The sequence below is a fragment of the Camelina sativa genome, chromosome 9 (assembly GCF_030686135.1).
Source record: "Camelina sativa cultivar CO46 ecotype springtype chromosome 9, ASM3068613v1".
Taxonomy (NCBI): Eukaryota; Viridiplantae; Streptophyta; class Magnoliopsida; order Brassicales; family Brassicaceae; genus Camelina; species Camelina sativa.
This window is the reverse complement of record NC_141888.1, coordinates 19,371,887-19,393,299: the sequence shown is the minus strand read 5'-3', so window position 1 is coordinate 19,393,299 and position 21,413 is coordinate 19,371,887. Positions and strand designations below refer to the sequence as shown.

The window sequence follows — 21,413 nt, the reverse complement described above, 5'->3', positions numbered from 1 at the left end:
TTCAACCAAACTATATTAAAATTAAAAGAGAACTCCATGATTGGTTGCCCAAACAGGAGGATACGAGTTTACAAAGGTAGAAACTGAAGGTAGGGTTCGTGAAGATCGAGCGAGGCAATCGGCCCTGACATTGTCATCGCGAGGAATCCTGGAGAGGGAGAAGGAGGGAAAGGAACTTCGAAGCAATGAGAATCCTTCTCCATATTTTTATCCAATAATAATCCTTCTCCATTCCACATCATTTTTTTCTGATTTCTGTTATTGGCTCAGCCCAATTACAATAGTGTCTAAGAAAAACAATAAAAGAATCCAAATTAACTTATGTATGGCAGCTGAAGAAGGTGAAGATTAAGGGACACAAGGTTATTTAAACATCTTGGTTACTTATAATTTGTAATCTAACATCATTTTGGCAGTTTATTTTATTCTAAATTCAATCCTCACTATATGCAGAATAAAACAGTTAATAAATAATTTTACTGTAATTTATATATACAAAATCTATAATATTTATCGGTAAAATTATTATTTAGGATCTAAAATTTATTTGTATAGTATATATTTTTTTTATTTTTATTTGAATATGTAAAATTCTTGTATAATAATTAAGATTTAACTTATGGAAATTATTATAATATAAATTTTATATTATCTCACCATATGAATCAAAAGTTCTTAAATTTTTATGGAAAATATAAGTAAGTGATACAATTAAGTTATAAAAAATAAAAGAATTAAATTTTGGGTGTCATTTAAAAAAAAATACAGTGGTATGTAAATAGAAACACTATTAAACTAAGGACAAATAAAGAAATCATTTCTCTAGCTTTATGAGTGCAACATGTCAGTATTGTTTTGTTTTTGTGAGAAAACTTATACATATAAGGGATATGAACCAAACTAGAGTAATCTCTCAAGTGTGATTGGGGGATAAACTCTCTTTCTGAAGCATACATAAACTAGAGTAAATTAGTTACATATTATCAAACAAAAATTCTCATATGTCTATCTTATTGCTTATGTATTTACTATGTGATTCCCTTTCATAGTGATGATTGCAGTGTTTGAATTTTGGCGTGTGATAACAAAGGTTCTTTGCCTCTCAATATTTACATAGAATAACACCAGAAACAAATTAAACAATATTTAAGATCGAAAAACAAATGTTTTAATTTAATTAACTAAATCATCTATAACTTTTATAATAACTTTGAAAATTAACATAATCCTTATAAATATTGTATACAATTTAAGATAAGTATAATATTTAAATAATAACACAAAACCAAACTAAAGTAAAAATATGTTTATTTACTTTGACATATGTGGACTTGTTATAAAAAAGAATAGGTAATTTACAAAAGGAAACAAACAAATAATAATGTAACAACAACACAAACTATATAAACTTAGATGATTAAATTTGTAAACTACAAAAAATACACCACAAAATAACACTACACTAATATATCTCCAATAATATTAGAAGAAAAAAACATAGCATATAGTAGAGTTAAGCCAATTATACGAGTAAATAATGGTAATAATAAATACTACGGAGTTACAAACCATTGTAGATTTTTTCGGTTCATTTCTATTATCTTAGCATTGTGTAAACCATAATTTTCATGATTAATATAATTTCAAAAAAATATTAAAAATCATACTTATGAATATCAAAATATATAAAATAACATCCTGTGGCATCGCGCGGGTCTAACCTACTAATAAAACCTTTTGAGTATCAAATTTAGTAACACAATCACACTTTCTAGCTCTAAATAATTGATGGTAAATTAAACCGAATTAAACTAACCTGAATTGAAACCAAAATGAACGAAAACTAATCCGAACTACACCAAGTCATATCAAACCAAACTAATTTTGGTTTAAATTTGGCTAGAACTTTCACAAAACCGAATTAACTAAAGTTCATATTTAGAACTTAGTTATGTTAGAGGTTCATTTTGATAAAATTAGATATTCACCTAACAAAGTTGCATGTTACAGAAACAATATATGTTTCCAAATTCCAATAGGCTGAGAATAAAACAAATTAATTAATAATATACAATTCAATGACAATAAATCACATTATTGCGATCTCCAAAATTCACCTTCTTTTTCGGTTTGACAACCATTTCATTAACCTATTAAAAACATCTTTTTTTTTTTAATACAAAAGTTAATGAAGTAGATTTGAGAATGATCTATCCATTCACAAAACATGATATCAAAAGAAATTATATCTAACATCGTAAACTATTCTTGATACAATTTAATTATAATTTAATACAGTATTTCATTATTAAGAAACACTTTTTTTTTTTTGAAACAGTCACAAAACAGTCTTGTGAAATATTAAGCTAACCCAAGCAAAGTTAGTTTGGGTTAACTCAAGCAAGCTGATTTGAACGTGAATATATCTCTGTGTCTTGAAACCATTAACAATATGGCTATATGGGACATGTGGGAGTAGTTTCAAGACAGATATAATTACGTTCAAATATTGACACAGAAATCTTTTTTTTTTTCTTTTTTTTTTGGAAAAACTATTGATTCAGAAATCTAAAACTAAAAATGATATAGCTTATTAGAGCTATATTGTGCAAGAAACAAAAATAGGAAAATAAGTTTATGTTTTGTCACCAAGAGCTCAAATGGATTCTTAAATTAAAGATGGGGAAGAGATCGAGTTGTACTTGTACAATAGGCAACTCACATCTCTTATATATGATTTTATCTCAATGAAACTCTAAACACATAATAATTGGGCCGTTATTAAGTCCTCTAATAGGCCGAATATAACTACGTTTAAATTTCGAATTACTAATTAAAAATGTTTTTGAAAAAAATAAAAAGTTCCAACTGTTGTCAAAAAAAAAAAAAAAAATAAATAAATAAATTCCAACTATTAATACTTTTCAACTCCGACGTTTACGCTCCGCGCCTCGTTTGCGAAGAGCGAGAGATTCCAAAAATGGAGAACGATGGTGCACGAAGAAGCAGGGAACCAAATCGGAGACATTGGAGAAAAAGAAGAAGAAGCACGTGAACGTGAAAATGCCGGTCATTGATATTATCTTCAGAGTCGACGAGATTTGCAAAAAATACGACAAGTACGACGTTGACAAGCAACGTGAGCTCGGAGCTTCCGGGGACGATGCCTTCTCTCGTCTTTTCACCTCCATTGATTCCGATATTGAAGCTGTTCTTCGTGTTCGTCTCTTATTTTTTCTTTCTCTCTTTCTTTTAAAACCCTTGATTCTTAGTTTGCTATGTTTTGTATTATTTGTTTGAGATCCAAACAAAAAAACTTGAGGATTGGTAGAATATGAAATATTCTTGTTGCATTTTGTTTACAACTTGTAACTATTATAATTCATATATAAATATGCTCTCATTTTCAGTGACTCTTATAGTTTAAATTTGTATCCAATATATGTAGAAAGCGGAGATGGCGTCAACGGAGACGAATAGAGCTGCAGCGGTGGCTATGAATGCTGAGGTTCGAAGGACAAAAGCTCGTCTAGCTGAAGATGTTGTTAAACTACAGAAACTCGCTGTTAAGAAGGTTTTATAACTTAATTACTTATGGTTGATTTATTTAAAATAATGAGTCAAGATAAGGAATATATAGATGGTTGTGTTCAAACTTTGGTATTAATTTTTGAAGGTCAAAGGGCTTACGAGAGAGGAACGAGAATCCCGTTGTGATCTAGTTATCGCATTAGCCGATAGGATTCAAGATGTACCTGATGGAAATGAGCATGCAGCAAAGCAAGCTAATAATGACTGGGGAGGTGCTTCTGCACCTAACAAGAACATCAAGTTTGATATGTCTGGTAGTGTATAATGTTTCTTTCGTTTTCTTGGTTTTGTCTTATCACAAGACTATAAATATCATTATGAATTTTTTTTTTGTTCTTCTGTGGTTACTATTAGAGGAAGACATGGATGATGGTTTTTTCCAGGAAAGTGAAGAATCTAGCCAGTTTCGACAAGAATATGAGATGAGAAAAAAGAAACAAGTACGTGAATTTCTTCGATCAGCTTTTTCATTTTTCTTTCCATGATGAGAATTTTGAATTAGCTTATGCTTTTTATTTAGGACGAGGGTCTTGATGTCATATCAGAAGGTTTGGATGTACTCAAGAACTTAGCGCGTGACATGAACGAGGTATGTTGTTTACTCATATGCCCCATGTAACATAGTTTACTAACCCATGGAGATTTATGATTTTTCGATTTTTAGGAACTTGACAAGCAAGTCCCATTAATGGAAGAAATGGAAACAAAGGTGAGATTCTTTCTCCTGTGATGATTCTTCCTCCTTAGTCAGTATATTAAAAAAACCGTAATGCAGCTTATCTTGGGCTTTAACGTTGGTGTTTTTGAACTTTGATCCGTTTTGGTTATTAGCTTATTTTGCTTTTAATTGTTGTTTATTTCTTCTGAAAGGATTAGAATGGGATAAAAAGAGTTATAGATTTGATTTTATCGTTAGGTGGTGTTATAAACTTAAGGGATTGATTGATTTGAATAGAGTACAAGACTCGAAATTAATCTATTGGCCGTTTATGTTACGTTGTTGCTCTATCAAAACACTAGACACATAATAGATCTGCATGATTTTTCTAGGTCGATGGAGCAACTTCTGATTTGAAGAACACCAATGTTCGGCTTAAGAAACAGCTTGTGCAGGTAAAAATTAAAAGAGAGACCGGTCTCTTGATCAATTATTATTATTTCTCATTTGAACTCTATGTGCTAAAATCGGGTGGGGGATTTCAGATGAGATCCAGCCGCAACTTCTGCATCGACATTGTTCTTCTCTGTGTGATCCTTGGAATCGTTTCTTACATCTACAAGTAAGCCTGATCTCTCGGTGTCACTCTATATCTCGTTAAACAGATCTCTAACTTGTGTTTGTTTTTCCATTGCAGTGCTCTAAAATAAAGTTGGAGATGACGACCCCTATATTCTCTCTCGCTGTTGTGAAACTTTATGGTAAGTTCTCTACTAAAGCTCTCCAAGAAAGCAAGATAGTTCCTTCATCTTTGACCAATATGTATACAGATTTTTTAACGATTATTCTTGGTAAAATATAATAATAAAGAGAATATATTTGCACAACTGGCCGGCCCTGTTTGTAATTGAGATATACTGCCACTCAAATAATTATAGTAAAATGAAAACTTACGTCTGAAAAAAAGAAGTTAATCGATTAGTTTCTTCTAATATTAAAGCTTATTATAAATGTAAAAATGGTAATATAATATGTTGACCCAACAAAAATGGATAATGCAAAGAACTTTTCTCCGGAAAGTACAATGTTCAATGGCAACTACCCAGAGCCGTCTCTATGTTTTTGAGGGCCACCAGCAAATAAAAAAGATGGGCTGTTAATAAATTTTTTTTAAAAAACTAAAGTAGTGAGGTGTTTAAAAAATGAAAAAAAAAAAGTTACAACCAAGGGTTGAACCAGAGATACCAAATTCTTACAGGGAGATTAATACCACTGGACTAAAGACAATTTTCTATAAAAAGGGTCGAAAAAAGCTTTTAAATATACGGCCGCAAGCAGCTGCTTCATCAGCCTAGCCTTTAGGCCGGCTCCGCAACTACCACATATATATAATCAATGAAAAAAAAAACAATATAGATTGTCTACCAAATAACTTTACACAATTTTTAAATATTAGAAACAATATCATAGTAACAGTAATGACCACAAAACAAAAAAAAAAATTTGCATATACCCTAAACAATGAGTGAGAACAAGTAAAAAAGTGTGTATCCCATATTGCATGAAAACTCTTTTTGAGATTTGTTTTCCGTTTATGAAACGTTTCGGAACTCGTTGATATATGGAAACGAAATAGGTAACACGATTCCTAAAAATTTGCTTCACGTTCACTTTCGACTTGTGAGTCCAACCATATCTGACGGCCGGTTTGTTAACCGAAAGACTTTAAAGACTTGTTTACCGATCTTACAAATTACCACATGATATTTCTCTGTGTTTTGTCCTCATTCACACAGTTCCGACAATCACTTACTGGTAGGTCACACATCTTGTTGAAACTACTCCAGCATAAACACGCTTCACTCTGGAGTTCTCTCAAGACCCTTGATCGAAAATATAAGTGTACTTTAGTGATTAGGTGGCCAAATCAAATATTTTAAACCTCTCTCCGGGATATAACAAGAAAATCAATAAATAAATAATTTAAAAATATAAAAATTTATTAGGAAAAATGCCATAAAAATCCCCAAGTTTCAAAAATGGGACAAAATAATCCCCAAATTTTGAGATGTCATTTTAATCCCCAAACTTTGGGTTGACTTAACCAAAAAATAGCAAACTTTCTTTGACCTTGCCGTTTTAGGCACGGGGTTAAGTCTCCGTCAGAAGCTAATAGACGGGGTTAAAAAACCGTTAATGGCTTCCGTTTAGCCAAAACGTCGACATCTTATTAATGAGAGAACAACGAAGGAAATAAAAATCCCCAAATCGATTTCTAGGTTTTAGTTTTCAAATCCCCAATTCAATTTCTCAACCTCTCTCTTTTCCGATGAGTTCAAGTTCAACCTCTCTCTCTCAGGACCAATCTTCGGATGTGATAGAACTTGAACTCATCGGAAAAGAGAGAGGTTGAGAAATCGAATTGGGGATTTGAAAACTAAAACCTAGAAATCGATTTGCGGATTCTTATTTCCTTCGTTGTTCTCTCGTTAATAAGATGTCAACGTTTTGGCTAAACGGAAGCTGCTAACGGTTTGTTAACCCCGTCTATTAGCTTCTGACGGAGACTTAACCCTGTGCCTAAAACGGCAAGATCAAAGAAAGTTTTCTTTTTTTTGGTAAAGTCAACCCAAAGTTGGGGATTAAAATGACATCTCAAAAATTGGGGATTATTTTGTCCCATTTTTGAAACTTGGGGATTTTTATGGCATTTTTCCCAAAATTTATTATACATAGAATTATATAATATTATTAGTGTTTTAATTCAACTATTCAATATTTATGCTTTGCATATTTGTTGTTTCACATATTCTATTTGATATTGTTTTTATGTATGGTGTTTTATTATATATATACAAGGAAAAACGACTTTTTCGTACCTAGACAATTCCAATATGTTCGATTCATACATCAGATTATTGAGTATATATGCGGAAACATACATTGACTCTTAAAATATTTGAATTACATACATGGACTTACGATTTTGTGCTTAATTATACAAAAGTGTGGTTATTTAGTAACTCTGTTAATTTCACCGTTAGGCCAATCTGACGTGGAATTAATGTGTGAAGAAAATACCAAAACGACTTTGTTTTAGTCGTTCAAACAAAATAAAAAAAAATTGTAGAAGCCCGGATGCGAACCAGCGAACAATGACGATTATATATGTTTATATATATATATATATGTTTTTATATATATATATATATATGTATATATATATATTATATATGTTTATATATATATATATATATGTTTCCAAAACGTTTACATATCATTTTTTATTTTCTAAACGATTTACTCCCGCGTATCCATTTTCGTTTCAATGCAACCTATATCAATATAAAAAGTGTGTATCAATTTCTCAAAATACGAAAGAAACTAATAATGATTGGTGCACTTGCTGCCAATTACGGTCTTTTGTGTGGTGGACATAAGTGTAAAATATTTCTGAAGTAATTTCATTTGAAAGTATCAAAGAAAAAGTTACATTACCAGGAATTCATGATTGACATTTAATTTTCTATATGTGTTTCACTTTTCTTATTATACATACAAATGAATAAGCGTCATTTAATTACATTTTTATATTAACCGTAATTCATACTATTTATCAATACAATAAAAGAAGAAGGTGATTCTCTCCAGAGCATGACACCTCAGCCTTAATATTGAAGCAGGTGTTTGACACCTCAGTAAAAATCTCTACCCTATCAAATTATAACATTAATACAGCTCACTGATTTTATTCTTATGTGGACTAAATAGAAGAGAACCGAAGGAGAGAGTGTTTTATCTTCTCCTGGATTTCTTCTGCTTCATCGTCGTAGTTTTATATGAAACAAAGGGTGTTCATTTTCTTAAGATGAATCTTTGTTGTATATCTCTCATCAGAAAATTTATCCATGGCCGCCGCAACCGAGAAACTCTCGCAGCTCAAATTTAAAAATTTTATTTTGGAAATAGTATAATAATTTATCAATTGATCCAGTAGGCAAACAGAATTATGATTCTATGCGATCTGTATATGCTAAAGATACTTGGTTCAACATATCTATGCGACCTGTATATGCTAAAGATGTCAATATATTTCTTTTTGCTTGTACATACACTTATAGAGGGGGCTATGACATTATACACCGAGAATGGAATGAAGATTGCTCAAGACACTATGGTATAAAAACAATAGTAGTTTATGGATCACCAGATTATAGCAGATATGTGTCCTAAGGACTTTTTAACCACAACAGCCACCTCCCTGAGAAATTGCACCATCCCTGCCTCCTGCTGCACCTTGAGTACGCATGTAGCCAACCTTAATGCCCGATGACTGCAAAATCCAGAGAGATTAAGGGAATTAGATCACATTGTAACACAGATGGTTAAATGCAGATGCTTCTAAGAATAGCAGGCCGTGTTCCTTGGCAAACTGTTCTCCTTCCTATTTGCTAACAGCTCTCTTGTGAGCAAGATCGCATTTGTTCCCAATTAGCATAATACTCATATTAGGATTTGCATGTTGCCGAGCATCCTCCAACCAACTTGCCAGATGGTTAAATGTCTCTCTCCTGCAACCAAAAGAACCAGACTTTTGAGCTTTGAGGGCAGAAAGATCAACACATGATAAAACTCTTGCAATCCTTCTTATATATATCGTTCTTACTTGTAAAAAATTCCAGAAAAAAGAAACAGAGTAAGAAGATCATTTTAAGTACAATGCTAAGATGTATGGTTAACTTAACAAACTCCCAAAAGAGCATTGCCAGTATCAATCATATAGCCAAAACTTTATGCAAGATCAAACGTAAATTCCCAGAACCTGTATTTATGATGAAAGTACCAATTTCCAAAACCTTAACAGCAGTTCTAAATTTATTAGTTCACGAAATAAAGAACCAATAACTTGCCAAAACCTTTGCTGATGGAGGAATTCAGAAAATTGGAGCTGATCATATACTGTTGCAAGGAAATACTAACCTGGTGATGTCATAAACCAGTAAAGCTCCAGCTGCTCCTCTTTAATATGATCTGGTGATGGATCTAAAAGACTCTTATCCAGCCTAAACATCATACAATTGGTTAAACCATAAACGTATCATAGCAAACTAGAACCAGAAGGCACCAAAAAAAAGACATAAAACAAGTCCAGCCCATACATCATCCAACGGAAAAGATTAACAAGTCATACAGCTGAGTGAAAAAAACGAATCAAAGACTATTGACGAGAAACAAGGAGACATGTGAACTCAGCTTCTATTTCAATAAGAAGCCTATGATGAAACTTAATCAAGAAACCCAACTTTGAGTCTCTGGCAACGATTTTAAAATATAATTGTTACTTGTTAGCAAATTATAATAAGGCATTGTTTCTATAAAGAATGAGAAAATTTTTTACTGATCATGACAATTAATCTTTATAATAATCAAAATCTAGCTTAGCTCAAAAAGGCTCAAAAACAATCCTAATCGATAAAAACGTGATTAAGTTCTTAAGTGGACCTAATTAGACGAAGAAAGGATAAAGGACGAGAGAGAGAGAAAGAGAGAGCATAAGCGTACGGTGTCCCAAATTTGAAATTTGATGAGGCGTTCATCGACGGTGACCATGAGAGCACCAAACTTGATAACGACGGATTTGATGAACCGATGCTGCCAGTCGAGTACGATTTGATCATCCGATGGTTTCGAGTTCACTCTTCGCCAAATAGAGAGAGACAAGAATGAAAGTCGGAAAAATAGAAAGAGAGTGCAAAAAAAAAAAATTATGTTTCCCTCACCCAATCAGAAAGTGACACGTACAGGGTCCTAAACGGTTCTAAAAATCGTTCTGTAAAGCATCGACCATTATTTAACTCACATTTGCATATAATTATTTCCTTTTATGGTTAAGCAACTTTGCCATCTCCATCTAAATACCACCAATGGAGATGATCTAAATGCGTACTCTTTATTCATGGATCAAAAAAACAGCAGATGTACTAACAAATATTAATTATTTGCAAGATTGCTCATAAAGTATTTGAGGTACATTGGTATTATATATTGCTTTGTAAATTTATGTTTGTTGTTGCTATTTGGTAATGTTTTACATTAATATTTCTATTATGGAAATGGACTTTGAATAGGCAGTGCATACACTTGAGAAGATTATATAAAATTCTAAATAACTTAATAGTAAATTCTAATTCCAAACAATTTATATTAAATTTTGATTTCAAAAAATACGAAACAAAAATATTATACAAAAAAAAATATCTAAAAACAACCCGCGGCGTAGCATGGGTACTAACCTAGTATTTGTAATTATAACAAAACTATCGTTATTTTTATGGTTTGTTAGCCAGTAATTTAATGATTATGTCATAAGCACGAACTAATTATGCGTTGAGTATTTGTTTTACCGTTTTTTAAAATGTACCATACTTAAGATTTCTTTAATTACCACAAGTAAATTATAAAATATATTGTGGTTAAATATTCATTATTCAAGATCCATTCTAAATATAAAATATCTATGTTTTTTATTCAGATTCAAGCATTTTTATTTTAAATGTAAAAAATATGGATTTGGTTCGAATCAATTTTAATATATTAATCATTTCCTAATCTGTATGTATGTATTAAATTTAGATATAAATATAAATTAAATAGATTAATTACAGTATATTATTAACAACGACTTTCAATATTATTTTTTTTAGACTAAACTAGTCGACTTATAATTTTCAAAATTATTATTTTCTTATACACTCTAATATTTTAGTTTGTCCTGGAATTTTTGAAAGTGACGCGGTTTGCCTTTTTTTTTTTTTTTTTGATCAAAGAAGTGTTACCATTTCATTAGATAGAAAGTAACGTACAAGGCCTGAATTGTTTGCCTAAAAAGATGTAATTAAAGGGTTGTTTTTATAGTAAATCAGAATATATATCAGCTTCATTAAGCTACAAAAAGGTGATTCGTTTATAACCAAACCTAGATTAAAGAACACACAAAGTCTAGTACTTCCTAGAGACCAATTATAAGTTCCATGTACATAAAGACAATGATTTGTGTTGATGCATATACATAGACTGACACACATAAAAACTTTTTAATTATTTTTTTTGATATCCAATAACCACATTTGGAAGAAAGCTGTTGGATCGTTGTTGGTAAAAATATATTCCTCATTTCTCTTAAGTTCCTACCCAATATTTTCGATAAGATGACATTTTATCGTAGTTTTTAAACTTTAATCTTTTATCAAATCTACCTTTCACAGCACATTAATAGTTTACAGCACTGTTAAAGTCTTCCGACTTCGGTTTGTTTGGATAATTCAATTTCAGTTTTTTGGTTATTTGGTTTAATTGGAAACTGAAAATTTTACCAAAATTAACCGAATAAAATCTTGGTTTAGTTCAGTTATTCTGGTTCGTAGAGTTCGATTACAGTTCGGTTCGTTGTGATAGAGTTCGGTTATTTATATTTCTCTGGTTCGTTACAGTTTGATGGAAGAAACCTAGAGCTCGCATATAAAAGAGAAGCTCGACGCCCTAGAGTGTGGTGAACCCGTTTGTCATTTCTAAAGGTTGAGAGAAAGAGAAATCTTTGTGGAAAGTTCATGTGAATGTTGCTGAATAGTTCTAAGCCATCTTTGGAGAGATTTGTCCCTGTGAGTGGAGAGGCTGAGGAACTGAGAGAAGCTTGCTAGGATGCTTGTCTTCGTCATTGGTCAGAATCTTTCTGTTTGAAAGGTGAGTACATGACATGGCTTATCTTAGCTAAGATCTCTGTTTTCTGTAAATTTGTGAGTTGTTTGATTGATTTCTTTGGGTGTTTGTGTGTTTTTGTAATGTCCATGAACCAAAATCCCAGTTTTGGGATGTGCATTGATCGATTCAAGGTTGCATCGGTCGACGCAAGGTATATTTTTGCGGGACAACTTAAGTGAAACGCACGGGTTGATGCGTTTTTGGCTTTGGGAACCTTAAGGCTCATGTATTTAAGTGGAAACTCGACGTCCTTGTAGGGTTTCAGCCACTTTTTGTTCCTATAGCCTTTAAAGTTCCAGAGAGTTTTCCTGTGAGTTCCAATGAAGTTCCTTGCCTGTTTCTGTGAGATCTGTTTGTGGGAGTGGAGATCTAATGCTGAGGACGTGAGAGGAGCTTGCTAGGAGGCTATTTTTGTGGGATTTAAAATCAGATTCGTTATTTTCAAAGGTGAGTGCATGATCATGGCTGATCTAAGCGATTAGATGTTTGTTTTATGTGATTTTGGGTTTTAATTGATTTATTTGATAATCTATGATTTCGTGAAACTTTTCCTAAGCCTAGCATTCTAATCCATCTGAAAATTTCAAAAGATTTTATTTATTTTTGTATTGCTATTTTAATACAAACAATCTTGTTTAACGTAATTAAAAATTTTTATAATCTATCATGTGTGTATGTGGATTCAACCTCCAAGTACTACAACTCAAAGCTGTTAGTACTTTTAGAAAAATTTACAATCTGAGCTTATCCATAAGTAGTTAATTGGCGTACGAATTAGAAGTTATGTTGGCAAATCATGATGATACAGAAATCCAATATTCATTTCAACTAACAATATATAATCTGCACATCATGTGTTCATGTGTTGGTACAGCTTTAAGCAACATAAATTTTTATCTTTTTATATATTAAAGTTGCTGAAAAATATTTAGATTCACTCCTAGGGATGAACCCTTCTATTCACCTCCTCTTTTCAACCAATCAGAATTTTCTATATAATATTTTATTTATATAAAAATTAAAATCAAATTAAAAATCAAAACAAAATAATGGAAAATGTTTTCTATAGTTTTAATTAAAGAAAATTAAATATTGGCTTGGTCTAAATTTTACAATTAAACGAGGTTATATATCGGTTTGGGGTTTATAAATGAGAATTAAGATTTAGTTTTTACAATTAGAACAAAAATATTTGTCGGTTTGGGTTTATAAATGAGGTGATTAGAGTTTAAATTTTTACAACTAAAACAAAATTATGTCAGTTTGGGTTTACAAATGAGGTAGTTAGGGTTTATATTTTACAATTAGATCGAAATTATATATCGGTTTGAATTTATAAATGAGGTTATTAGGATTTAGATTTTACAATTAGAACAAAATTATATATCGGTTTGAGTTTATAAATAAGGTGGTTAGGATTTCGATTTTATAATTAGAACGAAATTATATGTCGATTTGAGTTTACAAATGAGGTAATTATGGTTTACAAACGTATAAAAACATATGTTTTTTTTGTGAAGTGACCTTAGTGCAGTGGCAGGAAGTAAGTACATTTGTAGAAGGCACCATCACACCAGGGATCAAGTCCCGCTTCCTACGAATGTAGAAATTTTCCCTAGTGGGCCGGCCTTGTGGCCCAATGGTTGGAAAAAAAAACATATGTTTTCACGGATATCTGAGATTCGGATCTAAATTTGATCTAACAGATCACGATCTAAATACTTTCAAAAACCCCGGAGATCCGAATTCCTACATATCTCGAATTCATATTCAACCTTCTAATGGGCCACATACCAATCATATTAAACCCACTACAGTGAATGCCGTCCAAATAATATTTCAAACATTGATAGCCATATACATAAAATAGAAACATATATTACAAGGAAATACAGTACCATGAACATGATAAGGAAAATATATGGTATTGAATGGTAACCATTTTACATAATTGTACAAATAACAAAAGCTTTACTTAAAGGTTTACTAATAATTTTACTTAGCTCTAGTTTACAGCTGCAGTTTACAGTTTTTCTGTACAGTTTTAGGTACATTACTAATGGGATCCTATATTTTTTAGTTAAGTTGTTTAATGTTTATTTTTGTGGTTTTTATACCGCAGTTCGTCGACTTCAGTCACAGTACCCGATTACTGTATGTTGTAGATCCAACAAATCTGTACTGACAAAAAGAAAAGAATAAGTGAATAATGTTAGATAGTGGGCTTCCAACTCAAAACCAATTGGCAATGAGTGGAGAGGCCCTAACCCTTTATATATTACTCAAGTCCCTTCACATCTATCAGATGTGGGATCTTTTCTCCACACGCCCCCTCGAGATAATGAGTATTCTAGCCGTTAATCTCGACAGAATCTATCACGCCCCTCGAGATAATGTTTTATTTTTTTCAGCTATCTCGATGGAATTGAGCCTTCCTTTGAGGCATCAATTAATGGGGTGATCGGGCCTCTATCCGGACCAGATTAATTAACAGGCCAGCGTGTATAGGCTCTGATACCATGTTAGATAGTGAGCTTTCAACTCAAAATCAATTGACAATAAGTGAAGAGACCCTAAACCTTTATATATTACTCAAGTCCCTTCACATCTAACAATAAAACTTACCTATTAGTGAAGTAACAATTTTATTTATCACCAAAATCAACTATGTTTTTCCCGTATTTTTGATTAAAAGTCCTCAGACACTTTGAACATTCTATTGCTTTAATTAATAGACAATTTACATAAATAAAGTAGACATAAGTTTAAAGATCTGCCTTATTTTTTTCCCCAATAAGACAAACAAAATCTAAGAATTATTTTGGTTGGCAGAATCAATGGACTGTGTCTTAGATATTATAATCAACTTGTAGACTGAGAATACTTGCATGATCACTAACATATCTACATATACGAGTTCATTTTTTTTTCTTGCTAGCACAAGATTACCTCTATTCAAAATGCTCAAATCATTTCTGATTCCCTAAAGGAAAAAAAAACCACAGTAAAAAAAAAATTCAGAGAAATTTTTGGATAGGGAGAAGCAAAGAGGGAACAGTCATTTCTTTGTTTGAGCAATCAGATGATATCTATCTCCTTTATCTATGGGGACCCCATCCCTACCTTGTCGACCCTTGTGTCTATTTTAGAACTCTACATCACTTCTTTGGATTTTATTCTTTCTTACCCAAGAAGTTGTTAGGATTTAAGATCAGCAACTTACCTAGGTTCTTACTTCTTAGAGATTCCAGATAAAAAAAAAGAATCATGAAATTGATCTCATATAATTTACTTAAAAAGAAGTCAACATATAATTTATAAGAATTTTTCTGTTTGATTAATCAAGAAGTAATGGATCTAAATTAAATATCATAATCTCCTCGTAATCAATCATTAGTTAGGATCTTAAACTTGTAACTAAAATGGTTCTCCTGAGTAGTAAGTTTAATTTACAATACAAACGTATAAGAAAGTAAACCATCCAACTTAAATTTTATTTAACTTTTAGTTACGACAAAAAGTTAAATTTTATTTAACTTTTAGATTTTTTTTCTTATTTGATTTTACGAGCCATATTGTTTTGCAAAAGGTGTGAAGAAACTCATTATCTTGTTTTGTAGTGGTACCTAACCTTGATTCAACCTAGCTATTAGTTTTTTTGTATAGGCATTAGGACTATTATAATTTGTATTTATGTGAATGAATTCACTGTATGGGATAAAACGAGATTCTGAAATATCCAAAGAGCCTATACGGTTAGAACTGACATGAAGTTTAAAGATCCACAGAACTGTATATGTATTTCTACATTTCTAGATTGTTCGTATATTTGACTTGAGTACGTACGCATAGATACTTACGTTACGTTACTTACGTAGGTGAGAGTATATACACAGTGGTCCAGTTTGAGTCTATCGCTGACCGACTTGTAAGAGGAACAGTCGTGTGTGAAGAGAGAGAGATTCCCTCTTCGCCAGCTTTCTTTTTGGTTTTATGCTACAGGACTCTTTGCAAGTGTCCAAAAGCTTACTATCACAAATAATAAAACAAATTTATTTATTATATTAAATTTGTACCGACGACCCCCAAATTTTTTTTTTTGAAGCTTTCTTGGAAAAAATAGGACATAACCCAATTTTTAAGTCATCGAACCTAGAAATATCTAGCGCTTACTTCTCTAAGTCTTGTGGGATTTATATGAACACTAGTGTAAAACATTCATCAACTTAATTGAAATAAAAATACATGATATGTATATATAAACCGATGACTATTATCTATCTAAAGTCCAAATTCTTATATGCTTAATTTTCAAAGCAATAGTTGAACTTCTTGTACGCTAATAGCCGTAAGAGAACAATACAGTCAGCTTACATAATTAAATATTTAGCTTTTTGAGGTTCACAATAAAATAAAATAAAACATAAATGTATTGTATTATATATGTCTGTAAATTAGGTGTATTCTTTTTAATATACTCTATATATAATATAATGGAAATATAAAATTAGTTACATTCTTACTTGTTTTCTTCTTCATAACCCTCTCTGTCTTCTTGCTCTCAGAATTTTACTTGATTTAGTAGAGAACTGTATGACAAATTAAAGAGTGTTCCTGTATATCTCTTTGTCCACCTGTTTTGTCTTCTTACTTCAAAACTCTCTCTCCCGATCTCTCTCTCTCTCTCTCTCTCTCTCTCTCTCTCTCTCTCTCTCTGTCTCTCAACTAAACCCACATCAACATGATGATGCCAGATGATCATCATCATCAACTCTCGTTTCCCAGCTATGTCCTTCACCAAGAACACATCACCCCAAATCCTAACCCTAACCCTAATCCTACCTCCTCAAACTCAGCCAAGAGGAAACGAAATCTACCGGGAAATCCAGGCATTTCTATAAACACTTAATCTAAATCTAAAGAGTTTTGATTATAGGATAGTTATATTCTTGATAACTTCTTTTTGTCATGTTTCGATCAAGAACAATATTTTTCCAACTTTGGATCTCTTTTTTTCTTTTCTCTTGTCATGTTTCCGTATATATTATTTCATTGGTTTTAATTTGGTAAATTAAATTCATAAAACCAGATCCAGATGCAGAAGTTATCGCTCTATCGCCAAACTCCCTCATGGCGGCTAACCGGTTCATCTGCGAGATTTGCAACAAAGGGTTTAAGAGAGACCAGAACCTTCAGCTTCACCGGAGAGGCCATAACCTTCCATGGAAGCTAAAGCAAAGGACGAACAAGGACCAAATTAAGAAAAAAGTGTACATCTGTCCCGAGAAGACTTGCGTACACCACGACCCGGGCCGAGCTCTCGGCGACTTAACTGGAATCAAGAAGCATTTCAGCAGGAAACACGGTGAGAAGAAGTGGAAATGTGACAAGTGTTCCAAGAAGTATGCTGTCATATCCGATTGGAAAGCTCATAGCAAGATTTGTGGTACTAGGGAATACAGATGTGACTGTGGTACCCTCTTTTCCAGGTATATTACAACACCATTTTGTAAGTTTATTTATTTATTTTATATTTGTTAAAGAGCAAAATTAAATTAATGAACGACAATGTTTATACAAACTTCAGAGTAAAAACATATGCTGCTTTTAACTATCATCGTCATTTAACAGATTATATATTAATGTAAACGTTATTAAATTAGTATATTGGATGATTCAAATGGAACAGGAAAGATAGTTTCATCACACATAGAGCATTCTGTGACGCCTTAGCTGAAGAGAGTGCAAGATTCGTCTCAGTTCCACCAGCTGCAGCTTCAGCCACACCCGCATATCTACACAATGCCCCGGACGCTGAAGTCAACCTTGGAAACATCAATGAAAATCATCAACATGGACATACTACATCTTCCCAATTGGATCAACCGGTTTTCAATAACCAGCGCCAAACCTTTTTGGGACAAACCTTCACCGACCAGCTCCCCATACAACCCAATGTTTTTGCCTCCCCATCAACTCGTAGCGCATCCGACTCGCTTCAAAATCTATGGCATTTACAAGGGCAATCATCTCATCAATGGCTTCTCAACGAAAACAACAACAACAACATTCTCCAAAGGGGAATCTCCAAGAATGAAGAGGAACATGAGATCAAAAAGGTTGTAATTAGTGGTTCTTTGTTCTCTTCGGAAGCACACAACAACGCTAATAATTACAGCCAAAACGGTGGACAAATAGCATCCATGTCAGCCACGGCATTGTTACAAAAGGCGGCTCAAATGGGATCAAAGAGATCATCATCAAGCTTAAACAATAGCAAGGCTTTTGGTCTAATGAGTAACACCTCCATCTTCAACAACAAGCAAACGGAGAATATGAAAACTACGGAAGTTGATGAAGGAGGCTTCACGAGAGACTTTCTTGGTGTGGGAAGTCAACACCGTACTTGGCCATTATTAATGGTAAACCGTAATCTTCTCGACTCGTCCCCTCCGGCCACTACCGACGGTACACCAACCCCCGACAGGAACCAGTAGTTTGGTAACGCACGTTGTCGTTTAAATATATTTGTGTGTATGAATTTGAAGAAAAGGTAGGATTCCTCTGTTTATGATATTTGTTTTTTCTAGAAATGCACAAACGTAAACTATGTAAACCCAAGTGACGAGAGAGGACAGTTTAAGCACGGCGAATTAACACCGTGAAAGATGAGTTTTTGACTCGGAGAGAATCTCTGAGTCAACTCGGTGCTGCGTAGTGGGTCCACTAGGTTGACGGAGATGGGAAGCTATTCGGGTCCACTTCTGCATGCATGCACAGCAGAGCAAAGCATACGCTATGTCTTTTCTTATTCTTCATTTTGTTTTTTCCTTGTAATTATTTTCATGCTTTAAGTTGGAAAGAACCTAAAAGAAACAAGGAAAAAGTTTGTACGTAGGTTATGTAAACTTTAAGTAGTTGTTACTTTTTGTTTTTTTCCTTGTAAAAGGTGAACCTTTTTAATTCTTGTTATTGAAAAACTCATTTTCTAGAATGTGTTTTCGATTTAAAATGAAAAATAAAATTACGGAAGTCCATTTGGCACAATTTGCTAGGTAGCCAACAATTGAGTGGAAAGCTAATAATTGAACCAAATCATCAACCAGCTAAAAGTGAGCTTATCAAACTATCAAACCACTCGTATTAACAGAATTTTGCATCTAGGTGAAGGTAAAAGGTTGTGATTTTGTCGAAGAGAACCCATCTAGGGTGGGGTGTTGCCTGGAATGATGCATAAATAATTCTATTGTCTTTCTCTATCCTATATGCACCTCTTCTCATTAAGTCTTTTGTAACCGCTAGTTTTCATATAGTAAAAAAAAAGAAGCAATCTCCATCCAGATGCTTCTCTCTTATTTAATTGGTTTTACATATTATGGCGTAGTTTATCTTAAATAACAAGTTTGCAGAGTTGTGATGGAAAATGGAAATTATGGAATAACCGGTTACTCTTGTCGGTAGTGCTGGGCACGGGACGAGTACCCTTGAATTTTCTCTGACCCTTTACTCGTCCCGACCCTAACGGGTAACAGAAAAAATTTACTATACTCGACCCTTAAATAACGAATACCCGGAGAAACGGGGTATCCGGTAAAAAATAGTTGACTCTTTACTCGTCCCGACCCTTTATTATTATCCGGAAAACGAGTACCCAATAAAAAAATGTTCATAATCGCAATAATAATTTTATCTTTTGAAATCCAAAAAATGAAAAATTCATAAATTTATGCAATATATAGTTCCAAAATTATAAAATTACGAATTTTGAAAATAAAAATAATATATTAATTCAGTTAGGCTAAGTTGAACTTAGGTTTTAACTCTAACTCTATAAATTAATAATAAATAATAATAATAATAATACAAAATATTAACGGGTATTTACAGGTCGGGTAGCAAAACGGGTAAAGGGCCGAGTAACGGAACGGGTATTGAAAACTAAACTAATACCCTATACTCGTCCCTTGCTTACGGGTAATATAAATATAATACCTTTTACTCGACCCTAAAGCTGCGGGTATCCTTTTTTTTGGGACGGGTATGAGCCGAGTAACGGGTCGAATACGGGTAACGGGTATTAGTGCCCATGCCTACTTGTCGGCCTAGCTTGGCAAGCCAATGACATGAGATTTTTGTAAGTGTCGCCGGCCCAAGATCATTTAGTGCCTAAAAGGCTGAAATCTGTTTACAAAAACAAAGAAAAAAAATGTTAAAGATATCAGTTTTCTAAGATTAAAACCCAACACTTGTACATGGAGTCATGGACCACTCGACCACTTGACTTAATATCAAAATTCCTTCCCTGAAATTGATAACATATTTATGCTGCCTAAAGCACCAACTCGCAGAGCTTTATGTCAACGCTAGCTGAACACTACAAGAAAAATGAACATTTATAGCACGGGATTTTTGCTATAATATGTTATTAATAGCGTTTTACTAACTGCTGTGTCATCCGGAGCTGTGGTAGAGGTTACCCCTACCATAACACATTTCTAATGCAATGATATATTAGATAACATAACGTTTTCTGTACGCTGTTAATTATTATACTATAGCAATATATTTTTGGGTAATGTTTTTTTTAATAGCTCTTACTAGGTGCTACGAAAGATCTCCATATAATGACAAAGATTTTATGCTGTGATATATCTTATCATCTCATTTTTTTTCTCAATTTTATTATTTAACAAGTATTTTGTAGTGCTATAATATATATTGATACGATAGCTTATGAGTTTTGCCATACTTAATTTATTAATAGCTACACATATGCGGTAATATAGGTTTTGAGAGCTAATTTTTAGCGCTATAATATATAAAGATAACGTTTTTTTTTTTGCTGTTATATGTATTTTAATATAGCTATCTATTATTATAATTTGCATAATATAATTAATACACAAGTCTGAATCCAAAATACCATATAACATAAGTCTGAAAGCATAAAATTAACATGTCTGAATCCAAAAGAAGCAACATAAGTCTGAAACCAATATAGCATAAAACATAAGTCTGAATCCAAAACACATAGTTCTTTAACATATTCTTAAACTAAACAAAAGTAGCTAGTTAGACTAGCTGGACCAAAGTTGCTTCACTCCCTGCAAAGAAAATTTCTTTCATCATTAGTTTTGTAATAACATCTGCATAACATGTATACTCAACTCACAATCATCAATTTCTAACACTTACCTCAGTTTCTACCCGTCAATAGACAACCAATTTATCAATTGGCCAAGCGATAGGTGAACCAAGTGCATCTCTCATAAACTCGATCTCATCTGATGTCTTCCAGACTGCTGCGTCATCTACCTTCACTTTTTCAATCCAAACACTAGCAGCATTAGGACCCAATGTAACAGAGTGGACCTTATGCTCCGGGTCAGTTTTATGAACACGTCCC

The 21,413-nt window shown here is 32.7% G+C and overlaps 2 protein-coding genes and 1 pseudogene across 3 annotated transcripts; 2 read left to right on the top strand and 1 right to left on the bottom strand.

Annotated features, from left to right (window-relative positions):
- Nucleotides 1–2,996: 2,996 nt before the first annotated feature.
- On the top strand, nucleotides 2,997–5,136 carry LOC104710992 (syntaxin-72-like). The gene is made up of 9 exons (XM_010427652.3): nucleotides 2,997–3,219; nucleotides 3,449–3,574; nucleotides 3,677–3,845; nucleotides 3,946–4,031; nucleotides 4,112–4,180; nucleotides 4,256–4,300; nucleotides 4,642–4,704; nucleotides 4,795–4,871; nucleotides 4,947–5,136. The coding sequence occupies exons 1-9, from the start codon at nucleotides 3,064–3,066 to the stop codon at nucleotides 4,957–4,959; spliced, it is 804 nt and encodes a 267-aa protein (XP_010425954.2). The 5' UTR covers nucleotides 2,997–3,063; the 3' UTR covers nucleotides 4,960–5,136.
- A 3,186-nt stretch (nucleotides 5,137–8,322) lies between these two features.
- LOC147938324 (ras-related protein RABB1b-like) lies at nucleotides 8,323–9,977 on the bottom strand (annotated as a pseudogene). Its single transcript, XR_015565445.1, has 3 exons — nucleotides 9,812–9,977; nucleotides 9,230–9,312; nucleotides 8,323–8,820 (listed from the first exon to the last, which is right to left on the bottom strand). The product of XR_015565445.1 is annotated as a ras-related protein RABB1b-like (transcript).
- A 6,551-nt stretch (nucleotides 9,978–16,528) lies between these two features.
- LOC104710990 (zinc finger protein BALDIBIS-like) lies at nucleotides 16,529–19,001 on the top strand. The gene is made up of 4 exons (XM_010427651.3): nucleotides 16,529–16,896; nucleotides 17,097–17,496; nucleotides 17,697–18,508; nucleotides 18,598–19,001. Exons 1-3 carry the CDS (start codon nucleotides 16,749–16,751, stop codon nucleotides 18,502–18,504), a joined length of 1,356 nt encoding a protein of 451 aa, XP_010425953.2. The 5' UTR covers nucleotides 16,529–16,748; the 3' UTR covers nucleotides 18,505–18,508; nucleotides 18,598–19,001.
- Nucleotides 19,002–21,413: the final 2,412 nt, after the last annotated feature.